The 18711-nt window shown below is 42.1% G+C and overlaps 1 protein-coding gene across 4 annotated transcripts in view; it reads right to left on the bottom strand.

The window, feature by feature from the left end:
• Positions 1–1449: 1449 nt before the first annotated feature.
• Positions 1450–18711, bottom strand: part of si:dkey-192p21.6 (uncharacterized protein LOC565246 homolog) — a 30565-nt gene continuing 13303 nt past the window's right edge. The window contains exons 8-18 of one of the 4 annotated variants that reach the window (XM_053874219.1): positions 18434–18510; positions 16363–16393; positions 16131–16291; positions 13750–13862; positions 12765–12886; positions 12320–12443; positions 12161–12247; positions 11254–11331; positions 6416–6486; positions 5334–5446; positions 1450–2632 (exon numbers count right to left, since the gene is read on the bottom strand). In XM_053874219.1, coding sequence (XP_053730194.1) covers positions 2451–2632; positions 5334–5446; positions 6416–6486; positions 11254–11331; positions 12161–12247; positions 12320–12443; positions 12765–12886; positions 13750–13862; positions 16131–16291; positions 16363–16393; positions 18434–18510 — 1159 coding nt within the window. In that variant the 3' untranslated portion in view covers positions 1450–2450. Of the gene's footprint in view, positions 2679–3057; positions 3328–5333; positions 5447–6415; positions 6487–11253; positions 11332–12160; positions 12248–12319; positions 12444–12764; positions 12887–13749; positions 13863–16130; positions 16292–16362; positions 16394–18433; positions 18511–18711 lie in introns of those variants that run through there. The other 3 variants (XM_053874221.1, XM_053874218.1, XM_053874220.1) reach the window with 3 other exon arrangements.

The raw sequence follows: 18711 nt of genomic DNA, 5'->3' as shown, positions 1-18711 counted from the left end.
AACATTCTTAATAGATTCATGACCATAATGGAGCAAAAAAGGCTCTGACTCACTGCGTAACCTCTGAGAACGAGGCAGAACATTAACAGTGTTAAATTGAAAAGCTGCTAATGAAACACCTAGTTTTGTCTTTCAGTGAATTAAAAGGATATACTGTATAAGATCGCCCGCCAAGGGAGCCAAGGCAGATCATTACGTGATATATAAGACCCAGGGCGGTCTGCATTAGGACATCTCTGCCGGGGTAAAGTTTCCATAAGGCGGACTATAAGTAGCCTGAGACGTTTGCTCAAGAGGGCGATCAATAAGGACGAGGAGATGTGGTGGAGTCGTCATTCTCCAAGCAAACCACACCAAGACCTAGGAATCAAATCCATACATCTATATCGTGCTGCAGTCTGAAAATAAAGGTCCATCATCAAATATATATCTATATATATATATATATATATATATATATATATATACAACAATGATGGCATCATATGCATCAATAACTGAGTCTGAAGGAGCAAGGCAGAATAGAAATAGAAGCATCTGAATGGTAAATACACAAGAGGGCTGCAGACCTCCTCTGTAATGACTTACATTGTCATCACATTAAGAAACACTGGGAACAGAATGTGTTTCCACTGCTGACAAAGTAGTTTGAGGAAGCAATTATGCATCTAAGTCTTGTTCCTGGCGGCAGGGGAGTCAAACAGCCCTCCACACTCAGGAAGGCAGCAGAGTTTGTGCTGTTGCTAGCTTCAAGAATCACAGTCTGATGCAGAAAAGTGACATTATCAGATGAGTTCACCGACTATGGAAGAACATGCTTCATTTTCAAGATGGCTTCTGAGTATTAGAACCTAAAATTTGTTGTGAAAACGTGATAAAGTAAAAATGTTGTTGCAAATATTTGACATACATTGTACCCTCTAATCAAAGCTAGAATGTTTAGATGTCTCCATATGATAATTCCACTAAAGGTCCTAACTTGAAAACACTCACAACACGGCTGTAAGTATTTCATCAGAGAAGTTTATAGAACCGGCTCCTCTGCCTTCTTAGGCTCTGCTATCCGCCTTTGGCTTCTGCTGAAATGGCAGTAGTGCCGTCAGCAACAATTCGGAAGGGAGAAAATTTACTTGTCTAATTTGCATATTATGACATCACCAGCTGACAGCCATAATGAATTACATCATTTTTACAGCTGTGGATCTGATCCACTTGTGATACTCTTCCTCATCTCTCATGGCTGGGCATCATCGCTGTCACTTACAGTGCATTTTCTCCTGCAGGCTCTGGCATTTCCTGTCACCATTTTGATCGATTCACTCTTTATTTACTCCAAACATTGCCATAAAAACACCCTCAAATGTTGCTCAGATTGAAGCTACATGTGTCCACCACCTGCTTGCATGAAGTACTAGGTACATCAGGCTCCTTAAGTATTAATATCACACATGAAACTGCAGCAGCAGAAGTGCTTGATGGAAGCCTCAGGGTCAGAAGTTCATAGCAGCAGAAACTCATGCGGCGTCCAAACTGTTCTTTGATTGTATTAAGATTTTATAGCAGATTCAAGTGTGAAAACAAAATGCTTGTTGAACAAAACTTTGAACACGGGTTCACCCTCCTTGAGAAAGTCCCACCAACTGCAGATGGAAAGGAGAGAAGTTGCAGTCCGACCTTATTGAACCAGACGTGTGGTGTAGCGGTGATAAAGTGATGCACAACTGATTCAAGTGGAAATGAAGCCAGTGAGTGTTAACCTGCAGGGGAACCACACAAACAAAGAAACAGATGTGTGTGTTTCATTAAGTAGATGGTGGTTTCATGACACCCGCACACCTTCAGACCTGATGATCCCCACATATAAATCACACGGCCACATGGTCAGCGATTCCTCCGCAGCTCACCGTGATAGGACGCCATGATAATGCATGTTAATGTCTGAGTGTTGAAGAAGAACCTTGTGAAACCTGGTGTCGCTGTGATGAATTGGATTTGTGTAATTTCCTGGATTCTCCAGCAAGAACAAGTGCCGGAGGTGTCAGCCCCATTAACGACACTCCTTTGTGAGAGCCCAGCATCTTGACCCCTATTAAAGTACTGTCACTCGGACAGCGCGACAGATGGGACACACACACACACGCAAAGGAGTGGTCATGGCAACCGAGTCATAATGGCTGCCCTGTTGTGTAGTGGCATTACTCAAGCTAATTCGCTAAGTGCCAACTCAGCGCATCAAATTATCAAACCCTTTTTTTTTTTCAACTTTGGGTGGAACATTTTATCTAAAAAGTAAATGCTGGCATGATAATCCAACACAACTTGTTTATAACTTCCCTTCGCTATTGCATCAAACAGAACAAAGATTGTCAAATATACACAAAAGCAAATGGCACTTGTCTCTGAGAATCACGTTGTCTTCCGTCAAAAGCCTTGAAACGTCCAGGCCACGCTCATATTTTGAGGAAGAATTTCTTCCGATAGAGCAGGAAGGAAGCCAGCACCCACAGCGAGGTCCCCCACAGGCTTTGGAAGAGCCATTCCCAGTGACTGTCCTGGAAGCGCATCTCCCAGCTGAAGGGGAAGTAGAAACCCAGCAGAGAGTGACCCACGTACACCAAGATGGAGTTCATCCCTGAGGAGGACAGGAGAGGGACGTCTTTTTTGTGACTGCAGTTTCTCTGCGGGGAGACAATACAGCGTCATCTGCGTCTGGGAATCTAAGACAAGACAAGTGGATCCCAGAAATTGATTTATCTACTCTTGCTCACAGACTACTGCTACAAGCCTTAACATGTAAACAGACCACTCTGTTTCAAAGGAAATACGTGTAGTTCCTCAACATCCAGACGGGACACGGTCGAACTCGAGGCCCTGGTTAGACACCTGAGCCAGACATACTCAGCACTGCAAACCTTTACTTTTCTGACTTAGATGTCTACATAGATGGAGCTTTTCTGCTCAAATTCTTGGATGACATCGACTGTAAACAGATCTGCAGTAACACCTCTTTGTAAAATGTTCCCATTATTACCATAAATAAACAATGACTCATCGACATATTAGCAGCATGCTATCCAGTTATTATTTATTCCACAATAATGATTAGCATCTTGGAATGTTCAAAGAATAAACAATAAATTCCGCAATCTAAAGTGTAACCAAAAGTTCAATCTGAAAATTGAAATGCTTTGTAGATGTGGTCAAGAAAAGGAGCAAACAACTTTCCTCTGGACGAGAAACACGGACGGTCTGTTTGACTAAGATGGTTGGTCTGATGCTTTTCGTCCCCTCTAACCTTCTATTCTGAGACAGCTGTTTTAGCTTCATCTGCAGATCAAAATAATAATCAGTAAAAGAGAAGAGAAGTGAAATGTCAAGCTGTTTTTGGCTTTGGTTTCAAACAACACCTGAAACATCTTGGGTGAAATAGTAATGGTTGACCATCAGTCCACATCGCACTAATGCAGTTGTCAAGTGCAGCTTTGATTACTATTTACGTGTTTGTTTTTAGAGTCTGAGTCCTTCTGACATTCAGGCGTCTTTCCTGTGATCTAATAATGATCGAATCAGACAAGACCACTTTCGCTCGTATTAATATTCATCTCCTGTGACGGCGTCTAGATCTGATCGCCATGTGGTTTCTCTTCTCTCTGTGTCCTCGAATGCAGCCGGTGCCACTGAATTCACACTGAGTTACGAGATAGAAACACCATTCTCTTTACAAATAAAACAAAATTCACATTGTTGTGTTTTACCTTTCCCACCGGTGAATTAAGACTCAGTGGTTTATGACTCGACGCAGCTAATTTAAACCGGTTGCTAAGTCATAAAACATCACAAACACTGCAGTACCTCAGTGAGTTACAACGCGTTTAAATATAATTGAAGGCTTGACTCAATAAATATTTGATAATGCTGCAGTAGGAAATAAACATTAGAAGAACGATCGAGGAGAGACAGCAACACAAATATGGCCCCTCTATTTGACACTTCCAAATCCAGATTGTGTCTCACTACATATCTAAAATGAAATTTTAATACATAATTTTAATAACAAGTTTTAATAGTTTAGATTTTATGACTTACAGAAGTCAAAGAGGGATGTTCAGTAGTTCAACTGGCACGTGGAGGTTGGTGAGGAGCAGCTCAGTTTTAACTGCTTTAACTGCAAGCCTTCATCATCCCCTGCCACTATGTCTGTTCTTCCCGCTCCACACAGATACGGCCTCAATGACCCAGACGATGATGTCGTTTTACTATAAAACTCTGCAGTGCTCATGAGAGATTTTAAACTTCAGAGTGAGTGATGATCTAAAAAACGCATTGCTGGCTGCAGTCAGTGAGGCAGGTGGCTCTGATCCTGACAGCTGTGGTTCATCACATCAAGATGAGACCCCAAAAAACATGACCTTTCTCTGAGTCAGGGGTCACAAACCGGTCCTCAAAGGGATGCAGTGGGTGCAGGGTTTTTTCCCGGCCAATCACGTTTTCACCAGTCAGGTGAGCGAAGGCTGTAACCAGTTGGCTATCTGGTGCTGCTTATTTCAGCTAGCAGTGGAAAGGGGCGGGGTTTGCACTGTGTCGTGCACAGTAAAACATGCGCACAAAATACTATTTGAGGGAAAGAAGTACTAAATTCTGGCCAAGTACACGCAAATCGAGCGCACTTTCTTTTGGAAAACAGAATAGTGGCTGAAATATTTTTGTATTGACGTTGAAAACTAAAATGGTATTAAAATGACAAATAACAATATATTTATTTATATATTTTTTCAGCCAATATTCTTTTTTCAATGCCTATATTCTGTTTTTCAGTCAATATTCATTTTTTTCAATGCCTATATTCTGTGTTTCAGCCAATATTCTTTTTTTTTCAATGCCTATATTCTGTGTTTCAGCCAATATTCTGTTTTTTTAAATGCCTATATTCTGTTTTTCAGCCAATATTCCTTTTTTCAATGCCTATATTCTGTGTTTCAGCCAATATTCTGTTTTTTTCAATGCCTATATTCTGTGTTTCAGCCAATATTCTGTTTTTTTCAATGCCTATATTCTGTTTTTCAGCCAATATTCTTTTTTTTCAATGCCCATATTCTGTGTTTCAGCCAATATTCTGTTTTATTCAATGCCTATATTCTGTTTTTCAGCCAATATTTTTTTTCATTGCCAATGTAAGCTGTCCTTGTTCTAGCCCCATAAGCACCCAGGTGATGGGAGCAGGTGCTTCTGGAGATGTAAGCCATCCATGAACCTGCTGCCAAGTTCACTTTGTTTTCCACAACCGTATTCATTTGTCACTAAAATGTCTTGTTGTGTCTTGTGAATCTCAGTACCTGGATATATGAAGGGCTGTCCACCCCACCACCCCTTGATGTCAATGACGAAGTACGTGACTCCCAGCAACAGGAAGGACAGGCAGCCCATACAAGTCACATAGGACAAGGACCTGAGGAGGGAGACATCAGAATACAATAACATTTTAACTGCATGTGTGCTCACAGAAAGGTGTGAAAAAGGGGGTGTTAAAACAAAGTCCATCAATGCTGGAGTGTGGATCAATAAAAAAGAGGTCTGGAGCTGGTGGATGCTGAGAGAGTGGCTGCTTGGCACGTGCCCCATGGAGCCGTGCCAAGCAGCCATGTCCCTGTCTGTACTTAAGTGCAAGAATGTTTGATGAGATATCATCTAATGCAAAAGTGCCGCCTACCAGAGCTTCCTTGAGCAGGGCTTTTAAATTTATTTTTATTTTTTTTACCTGGACTGAAGCGGGGGCCAAGACGGACTCTTAGCCAGGAGTTAATTACTTCTAGACATCCAGGCAGGGACTCGTACTCGGGAGCTCAATAAGCCGTGCATGATGAACTGCCTATAAAAGCCGTGCAGGTAATGGTGAGGGATGAGCGGCGCTTTAGTGGCGGCCCCAGTGGAACATCAGGAGAAATTTGCTTACACATCACAGATGAAATGGCGTTCTTCCTGCCGCAACGTTAAGATGATTCACGCCATGTTGGGCTTTCTGTGAAAGCACAGCGGCGGCCAGTAATGGCTCAGTATTTCACGCTAAATCATGGCCAACATTTATCAACCGGCTCGGTTGCTCCAAAAAGGTTTTGGGGATAGGTCTGGATGAGTTTTCCAGCCTGTTCTACATATGAAGAGAGAGCCTGTGCCAGGGCCGCCGGCGGGCCAGGGAGGATAAAACATCCTTTATTTTGCTGGAAGAGTGATCGTGTTGGACGGCGGTAGATGCGCTTCACCTCACACCTCTGACATCCGGGCGATTACTTACAGCGCCGGCTGTCATTAGAGGCAAGTAAACTCGTGTTTTAGCAGCCTTGATTTGTGCCGGTTGGAAAAGCTAGCCTCTCTTTTGTGAGGAAAAGTGGCTGGATTTAGAGGAGCAGGAAGCACTTACCAAAGGTTTTTATTGACAGGTATAAATCCTCCGTCTCGCGTGCACTTAGAAAGGATGGCTGCGGAGATTCCCTATGGGTGGAAATGAAACAGATTTCAAATCGATGGAAGGCGATAAAGTGAGCCGTATCGGGCTGCTAAAAAGCAACGTCGAAGATTCAAGCGAGTCTGGCAGATAAGTCAATTAGAAGTCACACACACCTCGGTGAACCCTGGACATCATCATCACACAGGAGTGTTCGCACTGGGCAGTGACATAGGCAACAGAATAATAGAAACAAATATACATGAGACAGTGTCTCATACTGGGTCTACACTCCATCATCTCAATGTAGTTATGAAGACCACACCACAACAGTTTTTACTGACAGTTTAAGTTGTTGTGGTGTGAGCCACAAGTTCTTCACAAAGCTAAAGAATATGAAGCATTAAGGAGACAGCACAATTACACAGCGTGTTTGCATAATTATGCAACATTATTCATTAAATTACATTAAACAGATGGATCGAATCTTTCAAAATAACATGGAGAAGTTTGGAGGCCAAGTTAGGGAGACCAAATTATGTGAGTAGGAGAGACAGTGCTGGACCTAGAGTGAGAGAGAAGAAGGAGAGGAAGACAACCAATGTTCATAGGGTGGAAGAATGAGAAGAAGGAGAAGAAATTAGACAAATTAAAATGGCATAAAAGCGATTCCAGTCGAAAAAGGCAACAGTTGTTACATTTATTATTGGTCTGAGAATGTATCCAGCTTAGTAGAGAAAAAGTGAACAAGTATAGTTTTCAACTGAGGCGACCTCATAACTGCCGCACACCTTCTCTCATATCCCCTCCAACACATGGGAAGGACATTATCTTGCAAAAAGTCAAGCCATATTGAAGAAAACTTGTAAATCTATTCAGTCAATTTAACTCAATGGTTACCATCAGTTCATGTCTGTTATGAAGTAGTTTCCTTTTTAGGGATAAACTGTATTTCCATTCAAAGTAGATACATGGGTTGACAAACTAAATAAACCAAAATAAGCAAGAAAGAAACATTTAAAAAACATGTCACAAAAATATGTGCTTTTTGCTAGTGTATGACTATGTTCAGTATATTCTAAAAAATAAAGAATTACATAGTTAAATTATGAAAACATATAGACGTATCAGAAATAAATAATTCCATTGCTACAGCTTACTCCGCTGAATCGACTATGTTCTGTTGCTGAATCACTTTTCTTCCTACAATCCTCCTGAACAGTTGAACTTTGCAGTACGCAACACTGACTGATCAATCCAACCCTAGAACAACCACATAGACGTCTCTAATTACTTTCAATCTTCTTCTCAAAAATAGTAGAATTACCGTCATTGAAGCTCATGATTTTATTATCATTATTTCTTTTTGTTTGTAGCAGCATTTAGATACCAAAGAAGGGCATCGATCACTTTTATGTTGGGAAACAACATGGACCCTTATGGATTTAAATGATCCATGGTGACACCAAGAACAGTGTCTTGTTGGGGGAAATATGCGTCGGAATATAGATGATAGTTTGTGTACTTTTGTTTTTTTGATGCGTGAGAGAGACTTTCTAAGAATCCATTGGAAGCCAGAGCGGTCCAGAGGAGGGGGATCCAAACAGGCTTGTTAGGTGGATATCCATCATGTGTATAGATGACAGAATCGATGGTGTGGAAATAGCCCAGCCGGGGCTGGATTGAGCCTGCAGGCCATCCAGGCAGCAGGATGTGGGACGGGCCTGGTATGTGGGGCAAACGCTCAATTTCAATTTCTCACTAGGAGCCTGATCGTTGGACTTTTAATTAACGCGGGATTTTGTTTATCAGAAAGATGGCTGCAGCCCTCAAAAACCGCCCCACATGGCTGAAGGATTGATGCGTTGACCCTCACTGCTCAACTGGAGGCTCAGTTTCAGCAGGAAGGTGCTAATGTCCTGAGCACAGTGCTGCTTCCTGCTTCCTCAAAATCATGTTAGAAAGGTCAATATGACGAGCAGGACGATCTAAACTAAATTCATTTTCTGCTGCCCGTGTAAACACGTTGAGGGGAACAGATCTAGCAGATATCATGCTCCTCTGTCTTCAAAGTGGCCTGTGTGTGTGTTGCCGAAAATCAATAACCGACATGCTGTTGTTGATGTCAGGCCACTGTACTGCAGGAAAATCTATTTTATAGTTATTTTGAATCCAGTCAAATTGCATTTTAAGTCTTTGTATTGATTTATCACTAAACACAGAGCGGTCCTGAATACTTGCCTCTAACATCGTCGTCCTGATATTAGCATTCAGATAATCCAGCATAAGCCATCAGGGAGTGTAAAACATAAAAGGCCTGATGTTTATTTATTTTGTTGTGCGATACTTTATCACCTGGTGCCGGCGGGAGAAGCCAAATGGATCTAATTTATTTCAGGTCCCTGCGGCGGCACAATAACGGTCCATAAGATTCATCGCCAGGAGACACGGTAGGAAGATTTGTCATTTAAGAATCGGGGTTAATGGCGCTAAATTCTCACCGCACAGTTTCTGTCGAGCAGCATATCTTTTGCACATGAGTGGTCAGAAGACAGCAGGAATTTGGGTTCTGATTTTCTTTTTTCCCTAAAATATATTGTATTTGTAGTACAAATCTGAAGCCTACAATCATTCATATCCAGTCTATTGTCCTTCCAACTCCCCTCCTCAGTCATCGTGGGTCCCTCAGACGGGGCCAGTTATTGAACGTGAATATGAACTTAATATGGCTGCTGCAGACACCATGCCTACATCGTCTATCGTGTGCTGTGGAGGAATCCGGTCCAAACTCCATTGGAACAAAGCCTGGTTCACCACAACCCAAACATGAACCTCAACACTGCAGGTGACCATATGCAATAATGTGACAGAACTACTATCGACATCAGCCATTATTGCTTTTATTATACAGTGGAGGATTAGAAGACTAGAAATAAGTAGGTTCCAGGCTTGAACTATGATTATTTTGAGTGTCGAAACTACTTTCTGCATCAGAAATAATGGCATGAATGAACATTCCTGCTCCAGTCATAAGAAACACATACAATATCAGCATGCTTTGCATCAGGTCGAGCCAACTTTACTGACAACTGTTTCATTTGTAACAGAAGTCCAACACAAAACTGTGTTAAATCAGCAGTGAAGTTAATGTTGCCTGTGCTCTCCAGCCGCAGCATGACACTATCATATAGAGAGAGTTTTAGACTCACAGTAACATTCGAAGTTTATTTCTACATCACCTTTAAAGATAATCTTAAATACAATAGCAACTATTATCAAATAACGTCCAGATTTTTCCAGCACATAGTGTCCTTTTATTTACAGCAAGACCGCAAGCAACAACCTGTAGACTAGTAACGCGTTCAAATAAGAAAATTAGTTTGAGCGTCGAGGTCCCAGTGTTTCATTAATAGGAATTATGTTTTACTATGTATAGAGAGAAAGAAAACATTTTGAAAGTCTCTCAGTCTCTTGGTAAACACTCTAACATAAAACTCCCGAAGTAACCTCAGTGTGGCTCTGTCCTTATGGCATTACCTTCCTGAAATTGTTGGAGTTGGAGTTCACTCTCTCCTGTCTTGTTTGCGTTCAGCTTCCAGATCACTGGCTCTCAATCGTTTATTTAACATCAACGGCTCAGTTGCTCACTTGGCTCCTGACCTCTCAAAGCCTCACACAGCCATCAAAAATCCAAAGTGAACCCGACAGAACCAATTGAAAAAAACCACAACGTGAAGTTCAGCCGAGAGAACTGCCAGCTCTCATGGCCCTGACTGCTCTTGTAAATGTTTCATGAGAGCCTTGTTCCATATCAACCTTCAAATCACCCCATTGTCTAAGCCTAGTTGGTTTCAACATTTTAACAAAAAAGTATCTAGACAATACACTTAAAAACCCAAAACATGACTCTGGTCAAACTGTCTCCTCATGCTGAACAAGTAAACTGTCTGATAGCAGAGGCCGACTCTTCCTTCAGTGACCACGAATTCAAATCATTCCAACAAAAAAAATATGTATGCAGGAAATAGATTGCTGTAAGTCGACCGTGTAATATAACAGTAATAAATATGTTATTCAAACAAGTTGGACGCCAACAGAAGCCATGAATTAGCAGAAAACAAACACATAAGATGGGGTGGGTTCATCACCCTGGCTGACTCCTGTCACATTTAGGTTTCGAAGGCGGTAAGGCAGCCAGCTCCCGTGGCTCCGTCATCGCTCTAGGTCACAGATGTGTTCCTCCACAACAAGCCGCGGCCATTTCACAAACGAAGCCTGGCACTGTCTCGCGCTGACTTTCTAAGAGTGAACACAACAATAGTCCAAAGATAACTGTCAATCTCCTAACAGGCTGAGCCTCCTGTCGAAGGTTTAGAGATGCAAAACAGGCCATCTCAAATGACACTGAGTCTCCCCAGTGGGACACATTCCACTTGTAAATGAAATAGACGTCTGCTTTGCTCTTCTTGTGATCACAGACCACCCAGACTGTGCTACTGGTCCAAAACAAATAAAGGGGAGGACGTCCATTGTCTAGTAATGAAGTTGGAGAGTAGCTGCAGTAGACTGAGCTACATATCAAAAACAGTTGACAGTGAGGGCATGTGCGGAGCACAAGAAAGTAATATGAGATTTTCCTGGAGGAACTGGACACCCAAATCTGCCCGGAAACTCGGCCACACGTGGATGTTGTTTAATCGTGCTGTGATCTCACACACACACCGCAGACTTCAGCGGGAGGAAAAGGGCCAGACTGTGCGTGTGATCCAGATTAACATTGTTTTTTTTATTTTAATAATAACATTGTAACTCACAAGGATGGCAGCCCACAGGAGGAATCTCCAGAGCACATCAGTGTTCTTCTTCCTGTAGCAAAGGATGATTTTCCCAGCCTGGAAAGTGAATAAAACATACAATTAAAGGGCAACAACACGTTGGTACAACAAGCAGCCTGTTCCTTTATTTGCTCTGTGGGTAACTCAATAGGCCTGGGACGGCGGCGTCGATCCTGCGTCCCTGGTGTGGAGGTCACATTTCTCCCATCCTGTGGAGCCAGATGTGAGGTAAGAGTCATCCGCGCCCTCTGATTAATTTGGTGATGATGAATACGCCTCAGCCGAGGACATTAGCGTGGCCAACACAGAGCCGAGAGGCTGACACCTGGCGCTTCGTCTGAGCCGCGCTGACGGACGGGCTCAGTTCTAACCGCCCACCAGGAATTGAGCAATGCCACTGCTTTTGAATGGCAACTTCCCACAACACAAATGGTTATAAGAGACACGGCGGAGTGGACTTCAGGAAGACACGCTTTCTTCTCTCTCTGTGATGACGGTTTGTCAGGAAAGTGGTGCAGCTGTGCGGTAACGTGCAGAGCGGGAAAAGTCATAAACATTAGTGAACACAGTCAGCGGAGTATCTGTGAATACCAAACCAAAGTATCACACATTTCATGGTACAAGTAACATCAAACTTACGACTAGCTCAATTTACGACCACGGCCAGCAGATGCTTGTTTTTTTTTATTCAATGTCTGCACGTAGCAGCCCAGCAACGTCTACGGCAGTTACGGCAACACAGTATCCCAGCATCTCACTCCCACTAAAGTAGTACCTATAACCCTCGCGTCGGATATTTTGAATGGCATTCTAGTTACGTCCAACTTGCAACCGGTTGGTCAGTCTTAAGTCGGATGTTACTTGTATTTATTTTTAGCTGACTCACCTGCATCCCCAGGTAACCCATGACAATAGAGTTGATTGTACCCAGAATGCCCTCCGGGTCGAAAGGTTGTGTTGTCTGGTACAGTTCCTATAGAAGGTGGCAGGAATTCAGTCAAGGTTTCACGCCAAGCTGCAGGCCAAAGTGATGGGAGGAACTTACTCTGCATGTGGGGTATCGAAACATGTTGTCTCCAAACATCCACTTATCGATGAATCCTGCAGCTCCCCCAGTGCAGTTTGGGTACAGACCATCATCACCAATTCCACCTGCACCTAAATACCCTCTGGAGGCATCGACAGGAAGATCATTTTGGGAACAATTGTAACTTGCACAGGATCTGAATTTTAATGCTACAGAGATGGAGAAGGAGCAGCGCTGAGCAGAAGACACAGAGCGAGGAAGATGGATCCCCTGCCTCCACTCCACTTATTGCACATGACAGTCTCAGATTGGCTAATTACGCCCTCTGAAGCTTCCAGCACCGGCCCATAAATCACAGCAGTCCAAAAACACTGGCACCAGAAAGCACCTAAATGCAGCAGCAATAGAGATTCGCACATGAAGTGTTTCAAGCGTGATTACTTAACAGGGTCAGAAGACTTACGTGGGGCAGTTGGGTACAGGCATGAGGAAGGTGAGGCACAGCCAGAGAGTCTCCAGGATGATGATGACCAGCCACTGGGGCCAGTACAGGACTACATCCTGGACCGGGTTCCAACAGTGATACTGCAGCAATCATTAAAAAGCAAAGAAGATTACATTCATAATCTGTGCTTCTGATGCTAACATTAGCCAACAGCAACTTTTTGGAATTGTTTTCTGGATTTATTTTGTCTTTGGACTGAGAGTCGGAATGTCTTTCCAGGCTCAATAAAGTAGCAAAAGTGCTGACAAGCATTTGGCGAGTGGTGTGTTCTGAAAGTGAAGAAACTTTGCTGACTAATGAGAACTTTTGAATTTAATTCAATAAAAGACTGTCCCCAGTGCTCTGTTGTGTTGCTGAGGTGTCTTCATTTTGTCTTAAGTGCTTAAAACTATTTATTCAATGACCCATTTTAAACCTTTGGCATAAAAGCAGGAGACCATGCTACGCGTCTGTAAGCCTGTTTATCTCTCTGGTTCTCACTTAATGCAACACTGAGCAGAATTTGAATTGAGTTGTACATGAATGTAGCATTCTAGTTCAACAGAACCAACTTTGTAGACGATATGTGATTGTTCCGTGCAGTATATTTAGGCATGGTTCCTGACTCTTTAAGGACTGGTCATGATGTGAATTCACTTGGTTTGTTTTCTGTCTCATCTTATTGAACATGTGGTCTCAGCTTAATGTCTGTCACAGCCTCCATAGGACATCAAACACTAGATAGGCTTTTTAATGCTTGAAAACCTCATTATTTCACATCCCTAAAACTGATCCAAGATAGGGCTCTTCAAGAACTGACTTCACACACTGATCTGACCGTAACTTCAAGAATGAGCAGTTGACTCTCAAGCGTGGGACGCCGGTGTCAGAAATAGCCACTGTTTTCAGGTTGGCTTGTTCCTGCACTGTGACTGACAAAATTGGAGATGACAGAGACGCTCACTGCTTTTAGCGGGATTTCTTTCTGGCCCCAGAAAGTCTGCAGCAGAGACAAAACAAAGTAGGTGAAGGCGAGACGCTGCAGCACTCCAGGGATCCTCAGCCAGGACCAGGACACTGCAACACAGTTAGAAACATACTCAGTGAAAGTGTGGAGATGCAACTGCCTGACCTGCCTGTTCTGCTAGTATTGAACTGGGACCAGTATTTCACTCTGTCTTCTTGCTACAGCAGCAGCTTCCTGAGTGAGGATGATGGACAGCATGAGGCAGGGTGAGGGGTGTCACCCGGCCGGATATGGAGATTTGAAGAATGTGAGGCGCTCCTCAAAGATCACACGCGCATGTTATCTCATGATCTTGACAAAATGGGCAGGAACTCCTGCTACAGAGATTGATGCTGATGTACACATTAGTTAATTGAAAACCTTTTTTAACCGCCAAGAGTGCCACAAAAACAATGAAATCACAATCATTGATCAGGTCCGATCAGATAAGAGGCGGAAGAAGGAAGCCCTTCTCACGACACCTTTGGTGATGCACCCACCTTCAGGATATCTCAGCTGATATCTGGACTTGATACTGTTACGGTAAATGGTTGTAAAATCTCACACTTTCTGCCTCACTATCACATCAGTCTTTTGCTCACATTATATATGCAAGAGTCATTGGAAATCACATCAAATACAACATAGCACATACAAGTATTACCTTGATACTTAGGTCAATCTCCAAGGAAAATGAGGGAAGACAGCGTGTGCACTGTGTTTAGAATTTAAATGTTAATAATGAGAAAAAGGTTTGCCCTCATGAGGGCCAGAAATATATAAGCAAAAGGCCACATTTGGCCCCCGGGCCGTACTTTGACGTCTGTTTACGACGAATAGGTTGTCTGCATGGAGTTTATTAGAACAATGGACATAAATACATTTCGCAGATTGGCTGTAAATATGAACAGTTATGACTCTCAAATAAATAATGGGCTGCAGTCATAAATTGGATTATTTCTGCTGCCGCAACATAAAGATGGTTTATTGTTTGCAATTACACTCAAAAACCATCATTTTTTTCGCTTCAATCAACCTCATTACCTTGTAAATCAAGAGGAACATTAAGGTAATAAAACAATTAAATCAGCTCCACAGCAGAAAGTGGTGTTTTATAAATCTCATTGGGCAGCTGGGAGACTCATGACAATCTAATCCTGTGTTTATATCTGCAACTAATATGGATATATCTAAAATGCCTTAATATTTCAATGGTGTTATCTCTTCTAACACCTCCACACGTTCCTCCAGGTTTACAGGGACACCAGAAGACCACTGCTGCTGCGAGCGGCTCCATCTCACCAGCAGCTGTGTGCGACTAAAGCGTGTAACACTATCTGTTTGTAATCGTCCATTACTGCGGCGGTTGTTTTTGCTCATTCTACCACAGTTAACCGTCCCCTGGTGCTGGATTCTGAGCCTACACACACAATAATAATATTTTTGTTAACCCACTTATGGCAACATCCAGCCAGGACAGTCCATTAGCACCGGTGAGGGCTAATGTGTGAAAGGCGCCTTGTGGGTCCCCAGGTGGACGAGGAAATGTGGATTTTAAACCTCTCTTCCTTTGACCCGGATGCTGCCCTTTTGTTTGCACATTTAACTCGACCTGCATGTGCTGATATCATCTTGGGTCCCCACTGAGCGAGCCAGGTACATGCCATTTTTAAATAAGAACAGAACACATTCAGGGGCCGATAAAAATACACTGCACAAAGTGCACACAACACACTTTATCATTATTGTTGCTCTTAAGACCTGTGCATTTTGGCACGGATGTATTCTTGCAAAGAAAAATATTTTGATGATGTGGAACAAGGAAGCGGCACCATCAGTTGACTTATGGCTAATTGACATAGCTAATCTATTGCATATAGAAGAAATAAGATTTGAAAGACTTGGAAAGATGAAGATGTTTAAGAAACCTTTTTTTGATCACTTATCATGCCAGTAAAAACATATTGTATGTGCAGCTCGCCTAGATGTCTGTTATGGATAATTGTCAAGCGTTAGATCACTCAATCTAAAGTGCAACGCATCCTCATTTTTTTGTTTTTTTTCATTGTTCTTCTGTGGTATGTATACAGATATATATTATAATTCATGGTTATGTAAACGTATTTGCTTGAACATGTGTAAATTTTTTGACGACCATACTCGAGAAAATATTATATATATTATATTGCAATAAGACTTGTGTCTTCTACTTTGCAAAATCTAAAATAATACATTACAAAAAAAGGAGTTTGTTTAGTGAAATGTGCTTGGTTCTGCTGTTATGTTTTTTGTTGAATGAGACCTTATAACCAATATATTTTGCCCATCAGTTGACTTACACAGGCCGTCTCTGGGTGAGTAGTTGAGGAAGCAGAAGCCCAGCAGCATTAAAACCACTGTTCTCCATGTGATTTTTCTCAGCAGTTGCAGACGCCCGACTCCTCTTCTCTGCATGGAGCTGAACGCCAACACAACCGAAGTGCCAATGATGAACACAAACCTATGAAAAGCAATGTAGTGGAAATGTATTGTCAGGTTCCATCTACGAATAAAGGATGATAACTGACGTACCATGGCATGACCAGATCCGCCACAGTCAAACCTGCAGACAGACAGTGAAACAGAAGGGATGACCTCATGGTTGTAATCGCAGTAATCTTCGGCCGACAAGGTGAATTAAGAACAATGGTGTGTCTCCGAAGTGCCGCCTCGGTTATTAATGCTCCAGTGTGACGTGGTGATTAATAAATAAGCCACTCCTGCAGTGACAGTCGCAGCCATGCAGCGCAGAGAAGATGAATCATATCAACCCCAGAATCAATACACCATTTTAGATGTGGCAAAGAGGCTATTATAAAATTCTAATTGAGCATAACACCAAACAACAGACTCTTCACCTTCATTCATCCTGACATCACTCCTTCAGAGGCACATTGCTCAAAGGCACTGACCATAGCAGGATCGCATGACGCTCTCCTCCATCCTCACTGTCCTCTCCCTGACTGTCCCTGCTGTGGTCTGAACACATCCCTCTTCCTCCTCCTCGGGTGTTAATAACACAAACATCTATGGATCTCCAGCTCTGGAGCAGCTCTGGATGAAGAATGGCATCTACGTGTTTGCTCTGAGACGGCATCAGTCATATTTAGTGACGGGGGGGTCACAGTGGGATGCAGAGTGGTGAGAAGAGAGCTGCTAAATTATGGTTGGAGGTCATAAGGTCAGAACATGTAACCTTTTGAACATTGATATTACGGACCAGTCCTGACAGTGATAAATCCATGTATTGTTCAAACAAAATCAAAAGATTATATGAGGATGGAAGCAACAAAGAGGTGCAAAGAGGTTGAAATGACATTTTAGGGAAATAATCAATTTTAAAAAATGTAACTGAAAACTGGGTTGTACACAGAAAGATGGAGAAAATGGAACATATTTCAGCAAGGAAATCGAACCTTATCGCAACAATAAATTATTGTAATATACCCATTGGTTGTTTTCTGTGTGTGTAATTTTATTTTATTTTATGTATTTTTCTACACAAGTTATAAACCACTGTATGCATCATTTTCAAAATGTAATACCTGAAAATGTAATTTTTCAGACAAAAAATTATCCTGTTAAAAGTGTTTTGCTAAGTTTTACTAAATGACAAAATTTGTCAGAAACAATAGAACGCAATATATTATGAGGAAATGATGAATATTAAAGGTGCTCAAAGATGCTTTTTGGCTGTGAGTGAGTATTTCTATGTATTTCCCCGCAACCAAGGCTCAGTTCCTAGATAGATGTAAAAGCATGTGATGGACATTTGTGGTGATGACTTGTTATCATGAGAGCCAACAAGCTATCTACTTGATGGTGAACGTAATCTGGTGCAGTTGGTCTTTTATAAAGGAGCCTTTTCAATAAATCTTCAAGAGGCTCACATTGACATTGCCTGGATTTAATCAATGCAAATAAAAAGCAGCACCAGAGGAAGCAAAATGACCAATGCTGAGTGGCAAAAACCCCTGACTCTGCCGGTCTGTGGCCCAGCCTGACCAGCACTTTGCCTCTGGTGGCCCCCCACTCATTTGAGTCTGAGACTCCTGCTTTGAAGGCTTCATTGACAAACATTTTCAGTCAGTTGAATTTGGAACTGAGTCGGTGGCACGGCCATTTTTGTAGTCCTCGTTGCTCTTGTGATGTAAAGCCAAGTGTTTTGATTGCGCTAAAAATAAACTTCAACTAGATCTAACTTTGAAAATAAAAACATCTAAAATGTTGTTCTGATGTCAAGCAACTCAATGAATATATGCCATTTGATTAATGAATAAAAAACAATTAAAACTACATATGGCCCCACACAGTTTGCATAGATCATGATGGGCTGTCAAACCAATTCATCAAAAACATTTAGAAAAAAAGTATCAGAAAAAAAGTATTTTAATACTTATTTAATAAGTATACGATAGTAATAGTTTAATAATAATAATCCCAAAAAAACTAGAATGGTGTGTAAAATAACAGAACAGAATAACTGTTGGCACATATTTACAACTGCACAGATGCTGAACTTGTGACATAAACACAACCAGCGTTGCATCATCACCAGTCATGAGGTTAAGTCATGAGTGTGGTTGTGTAGGTGTTACTTAACCGTTCCACGGCGCATGCTGAAAGAACCAGTAGCCTCCTCCTCCATAGTTCACGAACACCATCACCGTGAGAGCCAACCTGCAGACACAGCTAGTGTCACTCAGCAAACAGAATCATGACTTCTGGCCAAATGCATTGATATATATAATAGAATAGAGACCACGCCACTTAACTTCACTTGAATCACCTGACAATTATTAATAATTAAGCTTGATCACTTTTGGATAGAAGTCAAAGAGCAGAGGAGTGGCCCTCCTGTCCCACTGCCGATGCAAAGTA

This window comes from Synchiropus splendidus, chromosome 9 (assembly GCF_027744825.2).
Source record: "Synchiropus splendidus isolate RoL2022-P1 chromosome 9, RoL_Sspl_1.0, whole genome shotgun sequence".
NCBI classification, from domain to species: Eukaryota; Metazoa; Chordata; class Actinopteri; order Syngnathiformes; family Callionymidae; genus Synchiropus; species Synchiropus splendidus.
The sequence above is the reverse complement of the archived record's forward strand: the minus strand, read 5'-3'. Positions and strand labels throughout refer to the sequence as shown.